The 24,464-nt window shown below is 40.2% G+C and overlaps 1 protein-coding gene across 6 annotated transcripts in view; it reads right to left on the bottom strand.

Moving 5' to 3' along the window:
* The window catches only part of TRIM44 (tripartite motif containing 44), a 150,384-nt gene extending 129,645 nt beyond the window's left edge, over positions 1-20,739 (bottom strand). The window contains exon 1 of one of the 6 annotated variants that reach the window (XM_073216407.1): positions 19,536-20,739. In XM_073216407.1, the coding sequence (XP_073072508.1) occupies positions 19,536-20,636 (1,101 nt within the window). In that variant the 5' untranslated portion in view covers positions 20,637-20,739. The remainder of the gene's footprint in view (positions 1-19,535) is intronic. The other 5 variants (XM_073216406.1, XM_037020026.2, XM_073216408.1 and 2 more) reach the window with 5 other exon arrangements.
* Between the last annotated feature and the right edge of the window lie 3,725 nt (positions 20,740-24,464).

Genomic DNA, 24,464 nt, shown 5'->3' with positions numbered 1-24,464 from the left:
TCCTTATTATTATTATTATTTTTATTTATTTATTTATTTATTTATTTATTTATTTATTTATATTTTTTATAAAATGCTGAAGTGGTAGGTAGATGCAAGATAAAGGTAGAAAACATAGTTTAGTGCTATAAGAGGGCAAATGTAGATGATCAGGTGTGTGCCTATAGACTAAGTATTAATCCAAGCTAGACAAGGGCAACAAAACATCCACAGATGCAGAAGATTTCTCTCAAAACAGGAGGGATGAGGTTCAAAGCCTCACCTCTGTTGATCCCCAATTTCTCACCTGATGGCTCCTCTACGACTGTACCTGTCTTAGGTTGTTCCTCCCTTGAGTAATCTTACCCGTCTCTGGCTAACCAGTCATCTTCTGGGGCCATACAGGGAAATGTAAAGTTGGTAAGTGAGAGAGAAGCAATATTGTTTGAAAAGGTTAGCTTTTTACTTCTTTGCAGATTTATGCCCTGTGGTTTCTATGCCCAGCATTTGTCTTGAGGTATCTTTACCACTTGGAAGAATTATGATACTCGGTAATTTCGATATGAGGCACAAATTCTACTTAAGGGTTGTAATTAGGAAGGAAGAAGAAAAGCTATAGAAGTAGCAGACGGAAGAAAACATGGGAAGATTGATTATTTCTTTGACATATCTTCTTGTAGAGTAACATAAGCATGGATAGGTTTTAAACTACTAATTAAATTGCGTACACACATTAACATAATAGGAATACAGCTACATAACCAAAGCAGACCTACAATTACCAGCCATTTCCAGTGAAACCAAAAAAACCAGTTAGGCACCCTAGGTATTTGTGAAAACTTATCAATGATATGGTGGATATTGTCTACCAGAATTTGAATAGTTTGAGAAAAATCAGACAAATTAAAACAACACATTCCTGGGAACTGTTCACATCCCATATGTTCTTTTAATAGTAGATAGTATATAGTCGCAAGATTTTGGAGCGCTGCAACTTGCACTTCTCCTAATTCTTGGTTGAGTTCTGACAGTATAGATCCAGACAAATTTGTTGTTTTACTGTGTGCACAGGCCAGCTTAGATGTCTCCATCTTCATTCCAATGGCAAGTCCAGGAACCAGTGGGATGAATGCAGCTACAACTGCAACAGTGCCAGGATCTTGGTTGAAGTTTTTTGATGATCATCTTCTGGAATGACTCTTCCAGAGAATGTTGATATTGGAGGTTCTTCTTCATATCATATCTTAATTCGTTTTCTGGGTAGCCAAATTAGGCTTTGATCCTCTGTTAGTCCATTGTTGGGTTCTGTATTCTGCTGCTGTTTGTTCCTTCAGTTTTTCCTTTGTTCTTATACTACACAGATGAGTGAAATCATTTGGTATTTCTCTTTCTCCGCTTGGCTTATTTCACTGAGCATAATACCCTCCAGCTCCATCCATGTTGTTGCAAATGGTAGGATTTGTTTTCTTCTTAATGCTGAGTAATATTCCATTGTGTAAATGTACCACATCTTCTTTATCCATTCATCTACTGATGGACACTTAGGTTGCTTCCAATTCTTGGCTATTGTAAATAGTGCTGCGATAAACACAGGGGTGCATCTGTCTTTTTCAAACTTGAGTGCTGCGTTCTTAGGGTAAATTCCTAGGAGTGGAATTCTTGGGTCAAATGTTAAGTCTATTTTGAGCATTTTGAGGAACCTCCATACTGCTTTCCACAATGGTTGAACTAGTTTACATTCCCACAAGCAGTGTAGGAGGGTTCCCCTTTCTCCACAACCTTGCCAACATTTGTTGTTGTTTGTCTTTTGGATGGTAGCCATCCTTACTGGTGTGAGGTGATACCTCATTGTGGTTTTAATTTGCATTTCTCTGATAATTAGCAATGTGGAACATCTTTCCATGTGTCTGTTGGCCATCTGTATATCTTTTTTGGAGAACTGTCTGTTCAGTTCCTCTGCCCATTTTTTAATTGGATTGTTTTTTGTTTGTTGAGGTGGGTGAGCTCTTTATATATTTGGACGTCAAGCCTTTATCGGATCTGTCATTTACAAATATATTCTCCCATACTGTAGGGTACCTTTTTGTTCTATTGATGGTGTCCTTTGCTGCACAGAAGCTTTTAAGCTTGATATAGTTCCACTTGTTCATTTTTCTGTTGTTTTCCTTGCCCGGGGAGATATGTTCAAGAGATCACTCATGTTTATGTCTAAGAGGTTTTGCCTATGTTTTTTTCTAAGAGTTTTATGGTTTCATGACTTACATTCAGGTCTTTGATCCATTTTGAATTTACTTTTGTGTATGGGGTTAGACAATGGTCCAGTTTCATTCTCCTACATATAGCTGTCCAGTTTTGCCAGCACCACCTGTTGAAGAGACTGTCATTTCGCCACTGTATGTCCATAGCTCCTTTATCAAATATTAATTGACCATACATGTTTGGGTTAATGTCTGGAGACTGTAATCTGTGCCACTGGTCTGTGGCTCTGTTCTTGTGCCAGTACCAAATTGTCTTGATTACTAGGGCTTTGTAGTAGAGCTTGAAGTTGGGGAGCGAGATTCCCCCCCACTTTATTCTACTTTATTCTTCCTTCTCAGGATTGCTTTGGCTATTTGGGGTCTTTGGTGGTTCCATATGAATTTTTGAACTATTTGTTCCAGTACGTTGAAGAATGTTGCTGGTAATTTGATAGGTATTGCAACAAATCTGTACATTGCTTTGGGCAGGATGGCCATTTTGACCATATTAATTCTTCCTAGCCACGAGCATGGGATGAGTTTCCATTTGTTAGTGTCTCCTTTAATTTCTCTTAAGAGTGACTTGTAGTTTTCAGGGTATAGGTCTTTCACTTCTTTGGTTAGGTTTATTCCTAGGTATTTTATTCTTTTTGATGCAATTGTGAATGGAGTTCTTATCCTGATTTCTCTTTCTATTGGTTCATTGTTAGTATATAGAAAAGCCACAGATTTCTGTGTGTTGATTTTGTATCCTGCAACTTTGCTGTATTCCAAAATCAATTCTAGTAGTTTTGGAGTGGTGTCTTTGGGGTTTTTTATGTACAATATCATGTCATCTGCAAATAGTAACAGTTTAACTTCTTCTTTACCAATCTGGATGCCTTGTATTTCTTTGTTTTGTCTAATTGCCATGGCTAGGACCTCCAGTACTATGTTAAATAACAGTGGGGAGAGTGGGCATCCCTGTCTTGTTCCCGATCTCAGAGGAAAAGCTTTCAGCTTCTTGCTGTTCAGTACAATGTTGGCTGTGGGTTTATCATATATGGCCTTTATTGTGTTGAGGTCCTTGCCCTCTATACCCATTTTGCTGAGAGTTTTTATCATGAATGGATGTTGAATTTTGTCAAATGCTTTTTCAGCATCTATGGAGATGATCATGTGGTTTTTGTCTTTCTTTTTGTTGATGTGGTGGATGATGTTGATGGATTTTAGAATGTTGTACCATCCTTGCATCCCTGGGATGAATCCCACTTGGTCATGGTGTATGATCCTTTTGATATACTTTTGAATTCTGTTTGCTAATATTTTATTAAGTATTTTTGCATCAACATTCATCAGGGATATTGGTCTGTAATTTTCTTTTTTGGTGGGGTCTTTGCCTGGTTTTGGTATTAGGGTGATGTTGGCTTCATAGAATGAGTTTGGGAGTATTCCCTCCTCTTCTATTTTTTGGAAAACTTTAAGGAGAATGGGTATTATGTCTTCTCTGTGAGTCTGATAAAATTCCGAGGTAAATCCGTCCAGCCTGGGTGCTTTGTTCTTGGGAAGTTTTTTGATTACCGTTTCAATTTCTTTGCTTGTAATTGGTTTGTTTAACTTTTGTGTTTCTTCCTTGGTCAGTCTTGGGAGGTTGTATTTTTCTAGGAAGTTGTCCATTTCTTCTAGGGTTTCCATCTTGTTGGCATATAGGTTTTCATAGTAGTCTTTAATAATTCTTTGTATTTCTGTGGAGTCTGTCGTAATTTTTCCGTTCTCATTTCTGATTCTGTTGATTTGTGTTGATTCTCTTTTTCTCTTAATAAGTTTGGCTAGAGGCTTATCTATTTTGTTTATTTTCTCAAAGAACCAACTCTTGGTTTCATTGATTTTTGCTATTGTTTCATTCTTCTCAATTTTATTTATTTCTTCTCTGATCTTTATTATGTCCCTCCTTCTGCTGACTTAAGGCCTCATTTGTTCTTCTTTTTCCAGTTTCGATAATTGTGATGTTAGACTATTCATTTGGGATTGTTCTTCCTTCTTCAAGTGTGCCTGGATCGCTATATACTTTCCTCTTAAGACTGCTTTCGCTGCGTCCCACAGAAGTTGGGGCTTTGTGTTGTTGTTGTCATTTGTTTCCATATATTCCTTGAACTCTATTTTAATTTGTTCATTGATCTATTATTTAGGAGCATGTTGTTAAGCCTCCATGTGTTTGTGAACCTTTTTGTTTTCTTTGTAGAATTTATTTCTAGTTTTATACCTTTGTGGTCTGAAAAGTTGTTTGGTAGAATTTCAGTATTTTGGAATTGACTGAGGTTCTTCTTGTGGCCTAGTATGTGGTCTATTCTGGAGAATGTTCCATGTGCACTTGAGAAGAATGTATATCCTGTTGCTTTTGGATGTAGAGTTCTATAGATGTCTATTAGGTCCATCTGTTCTACTGTGTTGTTCAGTGCCTCCGTGTCCTTACTTATTTTCTACCCGGTGGATCTATCCTTTGGGGTGAGTGGCGTGTTGAAGTATTATCCTAAAATGAATGCATTGCAGTCTATTCCCCCCTTTAGTTCTGTTAGTATTTGTTTCACATATGCTGGTGCTCCTGTATTGGGTGCATATATATTTAGAATGGTTATATCCTCTTGTTGGACTGAGCCCTTTATCATTATGTAGTGTCCTTCTTTATCTCTTGTTACTTTCTTTGTTTTGAAGTCTATTTTGTCTGATATTAGTACTGCAACCCCTGCTTTCTTCTCTCTGTTGTTTGCCTGAAATGTTTTTCCATCCCTTGACTTTTAGTCTGTGCATGTCTTTGGGTTTGAGGTGAGTTTCTTGTAAGCAGCATATAGATGGGTCTTGCTTTTTTATCCATTCTATTACTCTGTGTCTTTTGATTGGTGCATTACATCCATTTACATTTAGGGTGACTATTGAAAGATATGTACTTATTGCCATTGCAGGCTTTAAATTTGTGGTTACCTAAGGTTCAAGGTTAGCCTCTTTAGTATCTTACTGCCTAACTTAGCTCGCTTATTGAGCTGTTATATACACTGTCTGGAGATTCTTTTCTTCTCTCCCTTCTTATTCCCCCTCCTCCATTCTTCATATGTTGTGTGTTTTGTTCTGTGCTCTTTTTAGGAGTGCTCCCATCTACAGAAGTCCCTGTAAGTTTCCCTGTAGAGGTGGTTTGTGGGTGGCAAATTCCCTCAACTCTTCCTGTCTGGGAATTGTTTAATCCCTCCAGCATATTTAAATGATAATCTGCTGGATAGAGTATCCTTGGTTCAACGCCCTTCTGTTTCATTGCATTAAATATATCATGCCATTCTCTTCTGGCCTGTAAGGTTTCTGTTGAGAAGTCTGATGATAGCCTGATAGGTTTTCCTTTATAGGTGACCTTTTTCTCTCTAGCTGCCTTTAACACTCTTTCCTTGTCCTTGATCTTTGCCATTTTAATTATTATGTGTCTTGGTGTTGTCCTCCTTGGGTCCTTTCTGTTGGGAGTTCTGTGTATTTCCATGGTGTGTTTGATTATTTCCTCCCCCAGTTTGGGGAAGTTTTCAGCAATTATTTTTTCAAAGACACTTTCTATGCCTTTTTCTCTCTCTTCTTCTTCTGGTACCCCTATAATATGGATATTTTTCCTTTTGGATTGGTCACACAGTTCTCTTAATATTGTTTCATTCCTGGAGATCCTTTTATCTCTCTCTATGTCAGCTTCTATGTGTTCCTGTTCTCTGGTTTCTATTCCATCAATGGCCTCTTGCATCTTATCCATTCTGCTTATAAATCCTTCCAGAGTTTGTTTCACTTCTGTAATCTCCTTCCTGGAATCTGTGATCTCTCTCTGGACTTCATCCCTTAGCTCTTGCATATTTCTCTGCATCTCCATCAGCATGTTTATGATTTTTATTTTGAATTCTTTTTCAGGAAGACTGGTTAGGTCTGTCTCCTTCTCTGGTGTTGTCTCTGTGATTTTGGTTTGCCTGTAATTTTGCCTTTTCATGGTGATAGAAATAGTTTGCAGAGCTGGGACGAGTGACGGCTGGAAGAACTTCCCTTCTTGTTGGTTTGTGGCCTTCCTCTCCTGGGATAACAGTGACCTCTAGTGGCTTGTGCTGGGCAGCTGCATGCAGACAGGGCTTCTGATTCCTGCCCGGATGCTATGGAGTTTATCTCTGCTGTTGCTGTGGGCGTGGCCTGGCTCGGGTTGCTACTCCAAAATGGTGGAGCCGCGTTGGAGGGGGATTGGCTGGGAAGCTATTTATCTCTGTGAGGGGCCTGTCCAGGGGGTTAGAGTGCCCAGAGATCCCCTGATTCCCTGTTGATGGACTAAGTGTCCCAGGATGCTTCTGTCCGGTTTTGGGGTCCCTGTCCCTTTAAGACTTCCAAAAAGCACTCACCAATAAAAAAAAAAAAAAAGCCACTTGCTTTTCTTTGACCTAGAGTGCCGGCCTCAGGGACCAACTCACCGGTCTTGCTGCCCTGTTTCCCTAGTATCCAGCACCTCACGCATGCACTGTGTCTGCACTCTGGTGCGGATGGCTGGGGCTGGGTGTTTGGCAGTCCTGGGCTCCGTCTCCCTCCCTGCTCCGACTCCTCTCCTCCCGCTGGGAGCTGGGAGGAGGGGGCGCTCGGGTCCTGCCGGGCTGGGGCTTGTATCTTACCCCCTTCACGAGGCGCTGGGTTCTTGCAGGTGCGGATGTTGTCTGGATGTTGTCCTGTGTCCTCTGGTCTCTATTCTAGGAAAAGTTGTCTTTGTTATATTTTCATAAATATATGTGGTTTTGGGAGGAGATTTCTGCTGCTCTACTCACGCTGCCATCTTGGCTCTACCTCCTGTTCCCAGAGTTCAATTTTAAGAAAATAAATCAGATCACTCATTCCCTTGTTTAATCAGCCAATGGCTACTCAGCATAAATCCAAAACCCTTATCCTGGCCTACTTGGTAATCTGACCTCATCTACTGGAAATGAACTCAGAATAGAAATTTCCATGGCTATATAACAGTAATAAGAATAAGAGCCACAAACTGCCGAGGGCTTATTATATATTCCAGGTACTGTGCTACACTCTTTACATGTATGATCTTGTTTCTTCCTCACTATAATCCAATAAGGAGAAACAATTATTATGCCCATGTTACAGATGAGGAGACCAAGACTCGGAGAAGCTGAGTGAATTATCCAACACAAACCAGCTAATAAGTAGTCTGCATGTTGGCCTGATCCCTATCACAGTCACTCACTCACTCACTCACTCACTCACTCACTCACTCACACACACACACCAGAAACAAAAGCAAAACAAAGGATTTGTTACAAAGAATTAAATTTTCCAAGGCAAGAGTTCTGTGTTTCTCATCCCATTCTCTTCTCTACCCCTCATATCATTACTAAAGTTTTTTTTGGTATCATTAATCTATAATTACATGAGCAACATTATGGTTACTAGACTCCCCCAATCATCAAGTCCCCACCACATACCCCATTATAGTCACTGTCCATCAGCATAGTAAGATGCTATAGAATCACTACTTGTCTTCTCTGTGTTGTACAGCCCTTCCATGCCCCCCCACACCTATGTCTGCTAATTGTAATGCCTGTTTTTTCCCCCTTGTCCCTCCCTTCCCACTCATCCTCCCCAGTCCCTTTCCCTTTGGTAACTGTTAGTCCATTCTTGGGTTCTGTGAGTCTGCTGCTGTTTTGTTCCTTCAGTTTTTTTCTTTGTTCTTATACTCCACATATGGGTGAAATCATTTGGTACTTGTCTTTCTCCACCTGGTTTATTTCACTGAGCATAATACCCTGTAGCTCCATCCATGCTGTTGCAAATGGTATGATCTGTTTTATTCTTATGGCTGAATATATTCCATTGTGTATATGTAGCACATCTTCTTTATCCACTCATCTACTCATGGACACTTAGGTTGCTTCCATTTCTTGACTATTGTAAATAGTGCTGCAATAAACATAGGGGTGCACATGTCTTTTTCAAACTCGGCTGCTGCATTCTTAGAGTAAATTCCTAAGAGTGGAATTCCTGGGTCAAATGGTATTTGTATTTTGAGTTTTTTGATGAACCTCCATACTGCTTTCCACAATGGTTGAACTAACTTACATTCCCACCAGCAGTGTAGGAGGTTTCCCTTTTCTCCACAACCTCGCCAGCATTTGTTGTAGTTTGCCTTTTGGATGGTGGCCATCCTTACTGGTGTGAGATGATATCTCGCTGTGGTTTTAATTTGCATATCTCTGATGATCAGCGATATGCAGCATCTTTTCATGTGTGCCTGATGGCCATCTAAATTTCTTCTTTGGAGAAGTGTCTATTCAGATCCTCTGCCCATTTTTTTATTGGATTATTTACTCTTTGTTGAGGTGCATGAGCTCTTTATATATTTTGGATGTCAATCCTTTATTGGATATGTCATTTATGAATATAGTCTGATATAAATACTGCAACACCTGCTTTTTTCTCCCTGTTGTTTGCATGACATATCTTTCTCTATCCCTTCACTTAGTCTGTGTATGTCTTTGTGTTTGAGGTGAGTCTCTTGTAAGCTCATGTAGATGGGTCTTGCTTTTTTATCCATTCTATTACTCTGTGTCTTTTGATTGGTGCATTCAGTCCATTTACATTTAGGGTGATTATCAATAGATATGTACTTATTGCCATTGCAGGCCTTGGATTTATGGTTACCAAAGGTTCAAGGGTAGGTTCTTTACTATATAACCGTCTAACTTAACTCTCTTATTAAGCTATTATAAACACAGTCTGATGATTCTTTATTTCTCTCCCTTCTTATTCTTCCTCCTCCATTCTTTGTATGTTAGGTGTTTTATTCTGTACTCTTTTGTGTTTCCTTTGACTGCTTTTGTGGATAGTTGGTTTTATTTTTTGCCTTTAGTTGGTATTTCGTTGGTCTGCTTTCTTTGCTGTGATTTTATTTTCTCTGTTGACATCTATTTAGCCTTAAGAGTGCTTCCATCTAGAGCAGTCCCTCTAAAATATCCTGTAGAGGTGGTCTGTGGGAGGCAAGTTCCCTCAATTTTTGCTTTTCTGGAAATTGTTTAATCCCTCCTTCATATTTAAATGATAATCATGCTGGATACAGTGTTTTTGGTTCAAAGCCCTTCTGTTTCATTGCATCAAATATATCATGCCATTCTCTTCTGGCCTGTAAGGTTTCTGTCTGATAATAGCCTGATGGGTTTTCCTTTGTATGTGATCTTTTTTCTCTCTCTAGCTGCCTTTAATACTCTGTCCTTGTATTTACTCTTTGCCATTTTAATTATTATATATCTTGGTGTTGTCCTCCTTGGGTCCCTTGTGTTGGGAGATCTGTGTGCTTCCATGATCTGAGAGACTATTCCCTTCCCCAGCTTGGGGAAGTTTTCAGCAATTATTTCTTCAAAGACACTTTCTATCCCTTTTTCTCTCTTCTTCTTCTTCTGGTACCCCTATAAAGTGAATATTGTTTCATTTGGATTGGTCACACAGTTCCCTTAATTTTCTTTCATTCCTAAAGATCCTTTTATCTTTCTCTGCCTCAGCTTCTCTGTGTTCCTGTTCTCTGATTTCTATTCCATTAACAGTCTCTTGCACCTCATCCAGTCTGCTCTCAAGACCTTCCATCACTTGTTTCATTTCTGTTATCTCCCTCTGGACTTCATCCCTTAGCTCTTGCATATTTCTCTGCAGGTCCATCAGCATGGTTATGACTTTTATTTTGAATTCTTTTTCAGGAAGATTGGTTACATCTATCTCACCAGGCCCTCTCTCTGGGGTTGCCTGAGTGATTTTCGACTGGACCAGATTGTTGTGCCTTTTCATGGGGATAGAAGTGGTCGCAGGCAGGTGGCAAGTGTGTTAGCTGGGAGAACAAAGTCCCTTCCTGCTTCTTGGTCACCTTGCTCTTCTCTGCTGCCTGTGCCATCTACCTGCACACCAGGAGCAGCCTCTGGGATAACCTCCTGAGCTGCCATGGGCGGGGCAGCCCTTGGGCTAGCCTAGAGCACTGCAGGGGGTCGCAGCCGCACCGAGTATGCTCTCCTGTGAGAATGGCCCCTTTGTGCCTTCCAGACCTTGCTCCAGCTTCCGCTGCCTGTGCCAGTTACCCACACACCAGGGAGGCAGCCTCTGGGATAATCTCCTGAGCTGCCATGGGCGGGGCTGCCCTTGGGCTAGCCTACAGCACTGCAGGGAGTTCGCAGCCATGCCGGGTGTGTTCTCCTGCAAGAATGATGTTCCTTCTTGCCTTCCGGATCTTGCTTCAGCTTCTGCTGCCTGTCCCGGTTAGCTGTGTGCTGGGAGGAGACTCTGTGTGGTTGCTGTGGGCAGGGCTGCTCTAGGGCTGCTCCACAGCTGTGGTGGGTCAGCCGGTCTGCTTACAGCATCGGCTGGAGGGTAATGAATGGCAGGCTGCTTATCACCTTAAGAGGCTTTGGGGCTGCTTTACCCCCCAGGGGGTTAGGGGGCCCAACATTCCTCAAGATTCCCAGCCTGCTGGGCTGAGTATGCTGGGATGATTTTGTTCAGCTGTTGAGCCCTTGGCCCTTTAAGACTTCTAAAAAGCACCCACTTTTCTTTTGTCCCAGGGGAGCTGGCTGTGGGGACCTGCTTGCAGTCTCTGTCTTGGACCCTACCCTTCCGTTTTTCTAATATCCAGTTCATCATGCAATGTGTATCTATGCTCCTGGTGCAGATTACTAGGGCTGGTTATTTAGTAGTCCTGTGCTTCCACTCTTCCCCACTCTGACTCTTCTCCTCCCACCAGTGAACTGGGATGGGGGGAGTGTTTGGGTCCTTCCAGGTCACAGCTTTGTATCTTAACCCCTTTGTGAGATGCTGAGTTCTCACAGATGTAGATGTAGCCTGGCTGTTGTACTGTATCTTCTGGTCTCTTTTAGGAATAGGTGTATTTGCTGTATTTTCAAAAATATATATGGTTTTGGGAAGAGATTTCCACTGCCCTATTCATGCTGCCATCTTGAGCCCCTCCTCGTGCTCTGTCCAGTACTAAAGTTTTTGTTCCACCCATTCTTTGCCTATACTTTGTCCCTTGTTCTGAGAGGTCCATGAACATCTGTGCTTCTTTCTGCCACATAAGTTTAATTCTTAGCTCTGGATATTATAACAACTAATCGAACAGGAACATGAAACTGAGCTAGTCATCCCAGACTGAACTGTCAAGGAAAAGACACACTGAGCACTAACACAGATTAATCTCTGACTTCTCAGTCTTGGGTCAGATGAAAGGGAAAAGAAAAGATGGTATATGAACAAATGGGCAGGGCAACGTCCATGTTATAGGCTATGGTCAGGAAAGGCTGGTGCCAGAAGCACATAGTCCTTTATCCCCTAAGGGGCTTAAGAATAAAAAACCTACTGCATTGGCAACCTTACACTGAAAAATAATCATCTAATAGTATAAAATAATCATTTACCCATTCTATTTTGATTGAAAGGTCAGGGAAGGGAAAAAGGCACTGGACTTTTGGAAGAGAGCCGGGAAAGCTTGGACCTTTTCTCTCAAGTCAGTTGTTAAGACCCCTGGGAAGCTCTGCCACTTTCTAATTGTATGAACCCTGGGCAAGCTCTATGACTGTTTCCTTCTTTTGTAAAACAGGTAATAATAAAATGTACCTTGTTAGGAGGATCAATGAGTTAATATATACAAAGAACTTAAAGCAGTGCCTGGCACATGGTAAGTGCTGGCTATTAATATTATTAATTTTTCAAGAATCAGGAATGTTGACCAGTTGTCCAGTGAGTAAGGAAGGACAAGGAGACATTTTCCAGGCTAGTGCATGGGATATCACATGATCCTCACTCATGGGATAACATAGAAAATAGGGCCAGAGAACTTTCTGTTCTCCCAAATCCCGTATCTCCAAGACATCAACCTTAGTAAGTCATCTTGATATATATATATATATATTCTTAACTCTGGGATTTTCCTCCCAAAAATCAGTAACTTCATGAGATAAACACAAGACAAATCTCAATAGGAAGACATTCTACAAGAATACCTGACCATCCCCAGAGATTCTGAAGATTCTGATATACCTGGCTGGAGTGGAGCCAATCACAAGGTATTTTCTAGAAAACAAATCTCCCTCCACATGTGATTTAAAAATGTGGTGGTAAGGTGAAAAACACCCTTTTTACTTCACTGACCTCATCTCCTACTCCTTTTTCATGCCACTCTAATCCATAATGACCTTTTCACTCTCCCAACAGCCCAAGTTCACCTCTACGTTAGAGCCTTTGCATTCACCATTCTTTCTACCTTAACCACTCTTCTCCAAGACTTTTTCTTAATTCTTATAAGGTATAATTTTAATAATGAGGGTTTTGGGAAAAGACCATACCCTTAACTAGACACAGTTAGATGGTTTTCCCCTCTATTTAATCCTGCAGAAACCACCTAGGCTCTCTTTAATGGAGTTCCATCACAAGGAAGGTAGAATCCTCTGGAAAACAGAACTGCTATAAAAGGGATCCCTCATGTTCCCTCCATAGGGTATTATTTTCACCTGTGCTAACAGTACATTATAATTGCTAGAACTACATTATTCTCACTTTAAGAGCCAAATAATCCTTTTATGAAGAGTTGTATGTACCAAACCAATCATCTCTACTATGAATCACTGGACTTTGCACAGCAGCACTGAATGGTAACACAATAGGAGGGTTTCCCTAGACCTTAAAAGATTTCACAATTTGGGTCTCTGACCAAATTAAATATGCTCAGAGATACCTTCCATGACTGCCTTATCAAAAAGTAATCTTCTCTTGCCACACCACTCACTCTTTCATTACTATGACACTGTTTTCATTGCACACTACCACCCCAAATTACTCTACCTCTCTCTCCCCACAGAGAAAAGGCAAATTCAACCTAGGGCCCTGTCTTTCCTCTTCACTGCATACTTCCAAGATTTATTACAGGTTAACAAAATACATTTTGAAGGGTAGACTCAAATGGGATATCCCAGAACTGCAGGCCTCACATTTGGGATGGCTCCAACTAACACTAAGCCATTCCCTTCACTTGTCTTAGTTTTTGTCTCATTCTATAGAAAAAAATAAGACACTGATTGAACCACTGCATAGCCAGTGCTTCATGGTTTTATTAGAAGGTACCCCAAATCCTTTCAGACAAGAATAACTAAAACTCTAAATAGGTACATCACAGCAGACCCTACCAGAGCTTCTCCTCATGAGCTGACTAAAGAGCCAGAGCGATTGACCACTATGGGATTCGGCAATGGCATACCTCCATCTTCAGAGCCTCTAGAGTCACATATTTGACAACATAAGAATTGTCAAATGTGAAAAAATTCATAGGCCAAATCAAGCTCTTTTGTCACACCCAAGGACCCATTTTGAATATATGCCTATATTCTTACAACTTTGTTACTAATACCCTCTCACTGGCTCCTGCCTGCAGGTGTTCCCAGTGTCATTTAACCAAACATTCTTCTCCACAAATACCAATCTTAAAAGCACAATCAAAGGAGGAGGTATGGCTTCAAAACCTTCGGGTCTATCCATAACAAAGCCATGTTAAAAACTCTACAGATACTCATAAGTACTTACTGAACTAAAACCACCACTTCTTCCTTTGCCATTTTAAAAGACTCCATCTTTTATTCAGGTGACCTTAGAATGAATTAGACAAGTGCTTTTCAAACCACAGGACATGAACTATTGGTGTGCAATGAAGTTAATTTAGGGGGAGAATCCAGGGATTTCTTTGAACAGGATAGAATAAAAACAGAACACAACCGTATGCAGTAAACAGTATTCCATTTGAGTTATTTAAAGTTATGTCTGTGTGCATGTGCAAATGAGGTCATAATATTAAATACAGTTCTCCTACTATAGATTATATTTAAAATAATTTTTTAAACTAGTGGTCTAGGGTTCCAAGTATATCTAATTGCATTTTTATTGTTCAACAAAAATGATTCACTACATGTACCTATGAATGCAAATTCCCTTGACAACATAAGAACTGCCAAATATGAATAAATTCATAGGCCAAATCAAGCTATTTTGTCACACCCAATGGCCCATTTTCATGGCCAGAAATTATGCTCACTGCATATCTGTGATGAGTGGTTATGACCCAAATGAGAGATCATAACTTGGGCTTTAACTTTATTTCTATGTTAAATCTGCAGCACAGGCTCGATTCAATTTTGGACACAAAAACCTTTTGTGAGATTTTGGTCTCCAAAATCCTTTGGAGACCAAAATCTTCTGGAGCATGGAAGAAAAGGCAGAACTTCAAAAGTCACTTCACTGACTTAAGTCTTAACCTTATCCTTTCAAGGTATTCACCTTAGTCCTTTTGGCCTTACCTTCAGGTTGCCTCTGCCCTGATCCCCTCTTGCTGTACAGTCACTCTAGTTTTCTGTCCATTCTAGGCCTAATTTGATGTTTGTTAGTGTCAGCAGCCCTTGGCAAAAATTTGGCCTTTCACCACCAACACCAGCCATTCACAACCTGGTTTGGCACTGAGGTAACAAAATATATATTGTACAATTCCTCTCAACTCTAAACTTATATGTTCAACTAAACTCCTCATACTAATAATAAAAACACAGCTAACATTTCTTAATTACTGACAAGATGTTAAGCACTGTTAAAGTGTTTTATCAAAGTAAGTCATTTTATTCACACAAAAACCATATTTTATTTATTTCATAACTATACACCCATTTTAGAACTATGGAAACAAGGCCAAACTATTACATAACTTGCCCAAGGTCAAACAGCAAGTGTCAGAGCTAGGCTCTTCCTGTCCCTCTCTAATCCTACATTACGTTTTACTTTTTCTTTCTAATATTTATTACATGTTTATTTGAATATTTATTCTTTCCTATTTCCTTTACAATGTAAGTTCCAGTAGAAGTATGCAGTTTTTCCATTTTGCTCACAGCTACATACCCAATGCTTAGAAAGAGCCTGCCTTGGAAGATGCTTGCTAAGTGCTTCCTGAATGAATAAATGAATACAGTATAACATCCTGTCAAGCCACTTTTGATATTCCAAGAGATTTACTCTCCTGTCAACAAGCAAATGTACACCGCTTCAAAATATCTGAAACCAGAGGTGAACTGAAACTAATTAAAGCTGTAACCAAGCTCTGACCAAGCTCAAATCTTTATTGGATCAAAATGATCAGCCCCTCATCCTAGCTGACTAATACAACAAATGGCATGCCCTTACTGAGGGAGTAAAAAGAAAATATTACTCTAGTATCTACAGTTCTTTGAAACACAATGTCTAGTATTGGATGAAAAATTATGAGACAGGAAGAAAATTGTGAAAATGTGACATATGATCAAGACTTAGACCCCAAAAGATTTAGAAAAATGGATCTTTAAAAATTAACCAAAAAGACATTCTACAATTGAAAAATTGTATCAAAATTAAGAATTGAATAAATGACACACAATGGAATATTTGCAACTGTAATAAATAAATAAATAGGCAGATTTATGGAGTGATTTCTGTGACATATTGCTAAGTGAAAAGAGCAAAACATAATTTGTATTGCCCCAAAACCCATAATTCCAGTTGGAACATGAGAAAAACAAATCCAAACTGAGAGACCTTCTGCTAAATCTCTGACTAGCACTCCCCAAACAATCTACATCATCAAAAACAAGAAAATGTAATGTGGCCATAGGACCCTGATACAAAAGTCATTATTAAAACCAGTGAAATTCTAATAAGGTCTACAGGTTAGTTAACACTGTTCCAATGTTAACATAAGCAGAGTATAAGGAAGCAGTTCATGATCTGAGGACATCAGCTGATTACAAGAAACTGGAATGTGCCTTTGATTAGGGGCAGAAAGTGTGTGCAGGGGCAGGGGTGGTGGGTGGTGGTGGGGAACAGTAACAGAAAGCCAAACCTATGGAGTGCTCAGAGTGGAACATTTATACGACACCGTTTCTGTATTTCTGTACAGACTCGGGACTCTCCCACCCCTGCCGAAGAGCAAAATTCTAGAGTGAAAACAAACCAAAGTAAACTTGCCACTATTTCACCCTCCAAAGGGGAGTGTGGGAAGCCTTGTATTGGAGCTGAACAGAAGTGGGGGTATAGTAGGGTGGGATGAAAGAAAAATCTAAGAGGCTGTAAATTTGGGCAGGCACCTCCTTAAAATTTGGTTCAAGAAATCTCAAGCGATTAATTTAAGTTTAGGAGGTTCTAAACACATTGTACTGGGGCCTTAGCAGAAGCAAACTCAAATTCTTTTTTAAAGCATAATGTCATTCCAAGGCTTGGGAAATGCTCACAAATAATTTTTTTAAAGACAATGGGAAGCTACACAGTCAAACATAACAAAGCACAAGAGGAAATATACATGAAAAACAATAGTAGAGAAAGATCCACAAAGTCCACATACTGGAATTATCAGAGATGTTACAAGTGAACCTGTTTGTTGTTCTTTAAGAAATAAAGAGGATAGCTATAGTATGGAAAAAAGACAATAACAGGATATGATTCACAAACTTGCACTAGCACATTTGAAAAAGTTAGACAAAAGTGCCAAACTTCCGGGAAAGTATAATTTATCAAAACTGACCTAAGAACAAATAGACAACCTGGACAGACCTATAACTATTAAAGAAATTGAACCCATAGTAAAAAATACTATACAAAACAAAATAACAAAAAAATACTCTCTTTTCAGGTCCAGATGGTTTCCATGGTCAGTTCTACCATTCTAGGAAGAGTCCAATCTTTTACAAACACTTCCAGAACATTAAAAGGCAGATAAAATATGTGAGAAGCAGTACACCTTGACTCATAATGTGAAGCCAATATAACCTTAATAGCAAAATCTTAAGAGGACAGTACAAGAATGGAAATTTACAAGCTAATTTCCTCCATAAATATCAGTCTTAAAAATCCTACATAAATTACCAGTAAGCCAAATATAAATACATATGGATACTTCATCATGACCAAATTGGGTTTATTCCAACTTGCTTTAATTGTAAAAAATAATAATGATGATGTAAAAGGATATAAATAAGACCATATATGTGCACATGCATGTATTTGCAAAAAGAAGCACTTGAAGAATAAGCAAAAAACTCATAAAAGCAGTTACCAATAATTGTTAGGGAAACCAGGTGAAAGGGCAAAAGTGAAAGAGAGGCTTTTGAGACACATTAATTTAAAAGTAATCAATTAATGTAATTCATATTAAAATACTGAGTAAAATCATATGAATATCACAATAGATGCAGAAAAGACATTTGATAAAATTCAGTATCCATTCAATATTAATAAAAACTTCTAAACTAGGACTAGAAGGTAACTTTCTTAATCTGATGAACTACAGTGAAAAAAAAATTATCACACTTATTTGTAAAATATAAAGCATTCCTCAATTATAAGCCAGGCCAAAATACACACTATCACTTCCATTCAACATTATACCTGAGATCCTATTTGAAACAAAGTAAAAAAACAAACTAAACAGATATGAGGATTGGAAAGAAACAAAAACTACCCTCTGATGTATATAGAATGAATCTATAGATTATTAGAATATGTAGGAGAATTAAACATATAACTTAATACAAAAATCAATACATAAAAGTTAATCATATTCCTATATACAATCAGAAAACAAAAATTTAAATTCATTTTTTTACAATCTTACAAAATTGTAAGTATCCAGGAGTAAATTTCACAATGATGAAGTCTTTCAGAAGAAAACCATAAAATTTTGTGATGCAAAAAAGACCTAAACAAATGAATGAGAAGACTTCATGTTGTAATGGTATCAATTCTCCATATACTGGCTTATATAAAAACAAAAAGTTTTATGATTCTAACATAAAAGGTGAAGACTGGTCAAGACACTCTTCTAGAAGAACGAAATAGAAGGACTTGATCTACCAGATGTTAAGACATGGTACAAAGCTATGAAAACTGAGAAAACATGTTGTTCACACAGGGATATACTAACAGATCGGTGGTACAGAATAGAAGAGTGAAGAAACACATTCATGCACATATGGACACTTGATATATGACAGGTGGCATAGCAGCATATCAGAGCAGAAAAGACAGGCTTTTCAATAAATGCTGCTACAGTAACTGGTTATCTGTGGAAAAAATTAAGTCCCTACTTGCACTGCACAAAAATCAATACTAAGTGGAACAAGACACAAAAGCACTAACAATAAAGAAAAATAATTGATAAATTCTACTACCTTAAAATGCAGACCATCAAGACAAAATTTTTTAAAAAGAGAAAGAAAAAGCAGAGTAGAAGAACAAATTTGCAAACCATGTAAACAACAAAGAAGTCAGAAATAAATGTATAAAAACTTCTATATACTAATGAGAAAAAGATAAACCACTAGAAAAATGAGCAGAAGACCTGAATGGGCACTTCACAAAAGAAGAAATACAAAAGATACTTAAAGTCATCAGTAACAAGAGGAATACAAATGACAAATCAGTAACAAGAAGATACAATTACACATTCATGAGACCAACAAAAATTTAAAATTCTGTAATAGCAAGTGTTGGTGAAGAAACAGAGCGACAGGAACTCACACACTTTTCATGGCAATGCGAATTGGTACAACTGCATAGGAAAACAGTTGGCAACATCTAGTACCACTGATGGTACATACAGTCTAGGACCCAACAATTGTCCATCTAGGTTTATATTCCGTATGAATGTATATACATGTGCACCAGAAGACATGAACAAGAATTTATACCAACATTGTTTATAATAGCCAGAAGCTCTAGAATCTGGAAATCCAATGTTCATCACTGACAGGACACCTTGTGACAAGTCATAAAACTAGAATTCTATACAACAATGAACATGTACAAACTGCCACTGAGGACACACCTTCTTGGACTCATTTGGCTAAACCAAGGCTTACCATGTTTTCAAACAGGCAAAGACACTTCTTTATCAAGAGCCCTAAGTCAAGGCACTAGTCTCAACAATGGTGATGATTTGGGAATTGGCTTAAGTGGGGTCAAAACTCCCAAGGAATGCTTTATTTGGGATCCAGACATCAGAAACTTGAAAATTTTCAAAAACTGTATACTAGATTTTTGAGTGCACACAGTTTTCTGTCAGAGTCCAGAACATTCATCCGATTTTCAAAGGCTTCAACCACAAAGGGTGAATAAGCACTGTTCCCAACAAGTTGAATAGACTAGCTTTTAGACACAAGGTCAAAGTGAATGTGGCCACAACTAGGCCACCTGAGTTGAAACCCAGGTGTCCTGACCTCTAAACCTATGCTCTGAATGCCCAATACTTACTCTTAGTTCCTCAAAGGCTTCGTCTAAGGTAGAGAGTTGGTGGCCCTGGTGAGCCCCAGTGACTGGGCACAGGACACAGATGAGCTGCTTATCTTCCTGGCAATAAGTGCTCAAATCCAGCCCATGGTCCAGGCACTTCCTCTTGGCCACTCTCTCTGCTTCCATTTCTATTTCTGGGTCAAATTCGCTTTCTGCCTCAGTTTCTCCCTCAGCCTCAGATTCTCCTTCCTGGTTGTCTTCATCTGCTTCACTCTCTTGTTCATCTTCCATTTCTTCCTCACTGTCTTCTTCACTCTCTTCATCGCTGTCATCCTCACTCTCGCTCTCTTCTTCCGACTCGCTGTCTTCCCTCAACTCACTTTCTATATCCCTCTCCTCCTCCGCCTTAGCCTCCACGTCTTCCGGACCCTCCCCGTTCCCCTGGGCCCCCGAGGTCCAGGGCTGGGCTGCGCCATGGACATAGCCGGCCAAGTGGTGACTGGGGAATTTCTGCCTGTGCGCCTCTGCGTGGCCGCGGCAGTAGCAGAAGCCACATTCTCGGCACACTTCATCGGCTCCCGGAGCCTCATCGGGTTCGCACTCGTCACACGTGCCGTCGTGCGGCAGCTCCTCGACGGCCTCGTCCACTCCGGAGGCCATGTGAGCGCTGGGAAGCGGCCAAGGCCTCAGCACTCCGAGCTGGCCGCTTTGCCTTCGCGCGGCCCCCTTAAGTCCTCCTCCCGACCCGGGTCCCGTCCCGGGGAGTCGGCACCCGCGTGGGCCGCGCCGTATTCCAGAGCAGGCCTGGGGCCCGGCGCCGCTGCCGCCCGCTCCTGGCAGCCCCCTCCCGGCCAGGGGGGAAAGGGCCTTCCACCGCTCTGCCGCTTGGTGCCCGCGGCGCTTCCTCTGGCGGCGCGGGCACTTCCGGCGCCGCGGCCCCGCGCCCCCGTCGGCCCCCGCGCCGCGCTTGTCTCCCGCTACCGGCGGCGAGACCGCGCCGTTGCCGGTCCGTATCGCCCCGGTTCCACTTTCCCTTTGCCTGTTAGGCGGCCGCCTTTCACTTCCTGAGTTATTTAAAGTGGCAGTGGCCTTTTTTCTGCGTTTCCCGCGGGGGCTCAGCATCCCCGGAAGGAGTGGGAGGATGAATGAGGTCGCCAGCTTACTCCAGAGGCGGGAACTGCGCCTCGCCTCCAACACTCCCTCCCTGGAGATGTCAGCCAGACTTCCGGCTGCCAGGCCGGTGTGCGTGTGCACCTCAGTCTCCTCCAGTCTGTTGCTGCCTGTCCCAGCCCCTGCTGCCCCGTGTTCCGCAAGGTGTCAGCGCGGAGTGTTTATCAGACAGAACCTGACCGCTTGGGATTTCCAGAGGGCCCCGGAAAGGGTTGTGTTTGTTCTCCCAGGCTCACGGGATCTCAGAGTCAGGCTGAGCAAACAGACATTTTCGATCCAAAGCAATACTATACTTTGTCCATTTGGAAAGTCTGTTTTCATTTCTTCCTCGGAGGGGCTCAGAACCTCTAAAGGGGCAACCTCTATGCCTTTTCCTGCAAGTTTGTCTTGGGTTTGGCTAAAATGTCAGGTGAAGTAAATGGGAAGAGGCAGTGTTTGTCGAGGGAGAGTTCCAGTGTGCATTTTCTTTCATGTGAGGAGATCACCTAGTTTCAGATTGTGTTCAAAGAAAAAGGAAGGGGGCTGTTATTTATTAAACAATATTAAAGTGTCAAGAATCAGGCTAGATCTTTTTGCGGCTCTTTAAAAACCAGTTTTGGAAGATCCACTGACCAAGGGCCTCCAAATCCTGGTCCTACAATTTACTGGCTTTGGAGAAGTTAATTGATCATTCTGATTGCCACTTTAAAAATATGTATTAGATGTAAAGTGAAAATAATGGAAATACCTACCTCATGAGGCTGATTTGGGATGAAATGTAAAGGTGTGGACCTTGTAGAAGTACTCACTACATTTTAACTATTCTTTGTGGCACATATAATATTTAGTGCACATAATAATCCTTTGAAGAAGGTTTTAACACATGGAACGTTTTTTGGCTAGCTGCTGGTAGTGTAAGCAACCTCCTACCTCTACTCCATACCTATATCTCTCTACTCATAGAAGAACTTCTGCTTTGGCGGGAGGAAAAGGGCATTTGATCTGGTCCACGGAAAGGCTGAGGTGTGATTGAGAAGAACGAGAAGAGAGAGAATGGTGTCTGTTTTCCATTGATTCCCTTAGATAATTTTGAACTAGGATTTTTAGATGATCTTCTAATGCCATGAGATGGGAGTTATTAATCATCTTAAATAGTTTAAATGTCTACATAGAATGTATGCTTACTTTCTGTGCTGCTTTTGACAGGTTTATTTTTTTTAACTTCAAAACAATTCTATAAAATGCTTTTGTTTTGTTCCAATTCCATACACACTTCTATTTTTCTCCAGTTCATTTCTCTGGAAATCATTTCTGTGTCTGCATTTAAAACAAGATTGATGGACCATTCTGAAAAAAGAAAAACAAATGTCAATTCAACATTTGTATACCTAGTGAACAGTGTTTCTTATTTGGTTATTTCCACTTCCCCAGGCTTAAAAGGAAATAACTTAGCTTTTACAAATATAACATTATCACACTTAGAAAATATTTTTCCAAAGAAAACAATTTTAGAACCTTATAAGAACATTTTGTGTCCAGGGTCTTTGGTGGGGAGGGGATATGTGTATTTTCCTGTTGTCATTATTATTGTTCCTAACTTTATCTGACAGAAGGTTAAAATATCATGCTGTGTAGTTCCATATCTGATACTCCACAATCCTTCTTGAGCCCTCTGTGGTGAAAAGGTGTTAGAGGCAGAGGTTGATGGAACTGTTAAAAAGGAATTTCATAATGGGCTGAAATCAGAATGGGCTGAATTATGATTCTCTAGGAATTGGAATCTTTGGGAGCATCAAGAAATAGATACCTTATTATATTAATTTATTATTGCATAAGAATTACCACAAAACGTAGCAGCTTTAAACAACAAAATTTATTACTTCATACAATATATGAAAGCCAGGAATATGGAAGTGGCTTGGGTGAGTGGTCTAACTCAAGATCTTTTAAGAGATTTCAGTGAAGATGTTGGCTGAGGCTATAGTCACTTGAAGGCTCAACAAGAAATGTAAGATTTGCTTCCACAACAGCTCACTCAAATGACTGTCAGCAGGAAGCCTCATCACTTTCTGTTGGGCTGCTTGAGTCCTCATGGCATGTCAGTTGAATTCTCCCAAAGCAAGTGATCCTAGAATGTGGAACGTGCAATGCTTCTATGGCTTCAGCTCAGAAAGCACACATAATCATTTCCAACATAGCCTATTAGAGATCAGCCCTATTCGTTTTACAAGGATGTAAACACCAAGAGGTGGAAGTCTGAGGCTGGTTACCATGTTCTGCCCCTTGGTCCCCAATGATTCATCTGTCTTTTAAATGCAAAATACATTCACTTCCTGCCATGGTCCCCAAAAGTCTCAATCCATTCCATCATCAGTTCAAAGTCCAGAATCTTATCACTTAAATCAGGTCCAGGTGTGGAATAGGCTTCTAAGTACAGTGTCTTAAAAACAGCTCCTCAAGTTGTAGTTCCTCTCCATCTGAATACCCATGTGCCCCTCACACTCCCAACATACAATAGTTGGAGGACTCGGGATAAGTCATACAGATACTCTTGTTCAAAAAGAAGAAAACACTGGAAGCACAGAAGAGTCACTGGTCCATAGCAATCCTGAAATCCAGTGGGATACATTTATTAGAAGTTCCTCAATTAAGGCTCAATCCTACTTCTGCCTGGGAATGACTCCCCATGGCTTTTGACTTCAACCTTTGGGCTCCTGATTCCACTCTCTCAGTTATCCTTCCTTTTTATGAAAAGTAACCCATGTTTGCAGCTATGTAATTTGTCACTCTGCTTCCTGACAGAATTTAAGGTGTCTAAAGGCCCCTTCCCATTTTGTACTGTCTCTGTCCCATTTAGCTCATGCTGGCAATGTTCCTGACAATATAATTCTTTTAAAAATTTTGTGAGTCTCCTATGAATCTAACTGGGACACCAACTCCATTGGACAAAAATCATACCCACAAATCTCTTTGAGATAAGTTCCTCTCTACTCTGGAGAGAAATTGCTGAGGTATAACACTCATAAGCTTCTTTGAAAAAAGCTTACTATTTGAATGATTCTCTGAATCATTGCTATGTATCTTTCTAAGGTCTGAACAAAGGGTTTACAACCATATGCTCAGTTTCATCATTTGATGATGTTTTCCTTGCCGTGGCCTAGAGTTTATTTTTGACTGGGAGCCATTTCTTCATTTTAGCACTATTGGCCATCGAGAGAATATGGCAATTTTCAAATCTAGCAAGTTCTGGGTTGTTTTTTTAAAAAGTCCTTTAGATTATCTCTGTCTTCTCATATTTTGCTATAATCAGGAATAAGACATCAGGTAGCACCTTCAACACTCTACCTGAAAATGTACTTAGCTAGGACACTCAATTAATTAGGCACATTTTCTACTTTCCACATTACTACAGGTGACAGTGTTGCTAAACTTCCTACCACTACATAATAAAGACCCTTTTCCTCCAGTTTCCAATAACATTTTCCTCATTGCCCTTTAAGCCTTCATCTACAGTCTCTTAAAAACCATCAGGATTCTGCCAACAGTTTCATCCAGGCTCTTTAGGCTTTCACTAACACTCTCCTCTGAGTCCTCCCAGAGTCTCCCACTGCCCAGTTTCAAAGCCACTCCAACATCTGAGGTTTTTTGTTATGGAAGCACCTCACCCTTCATAATGAAATATATGTTTTATTATTATGCATAATAAATTACCACAAAACTTTGAATCATCTTGAGGACTGACTACTACACTTGGCAATGGTATTGTCTTCTCACTGTGGTTAGCAGCAGCTGCAAGGCATC

The sequence above is a fragment of the Manis javanica genome, chromosome 11 (genome assembly GCF_040802235.1).
Source record: "Manis javanica isolate MJ-LG chromosome 11, MJ_LKY, whole genome shotgun sequence".
In the NCBI taxonomy this organism is placed as follows: Eukaryota; Metazoa; Chordata; class Mammalia; order Pholidota; family Manidae; genus Manis; species Manis javanica.
The sequence above is the reverse complement of the archived record's forward strand: the minus strand, read 5'-3'. Positions and strand labels throughout refer to the sequence as shown.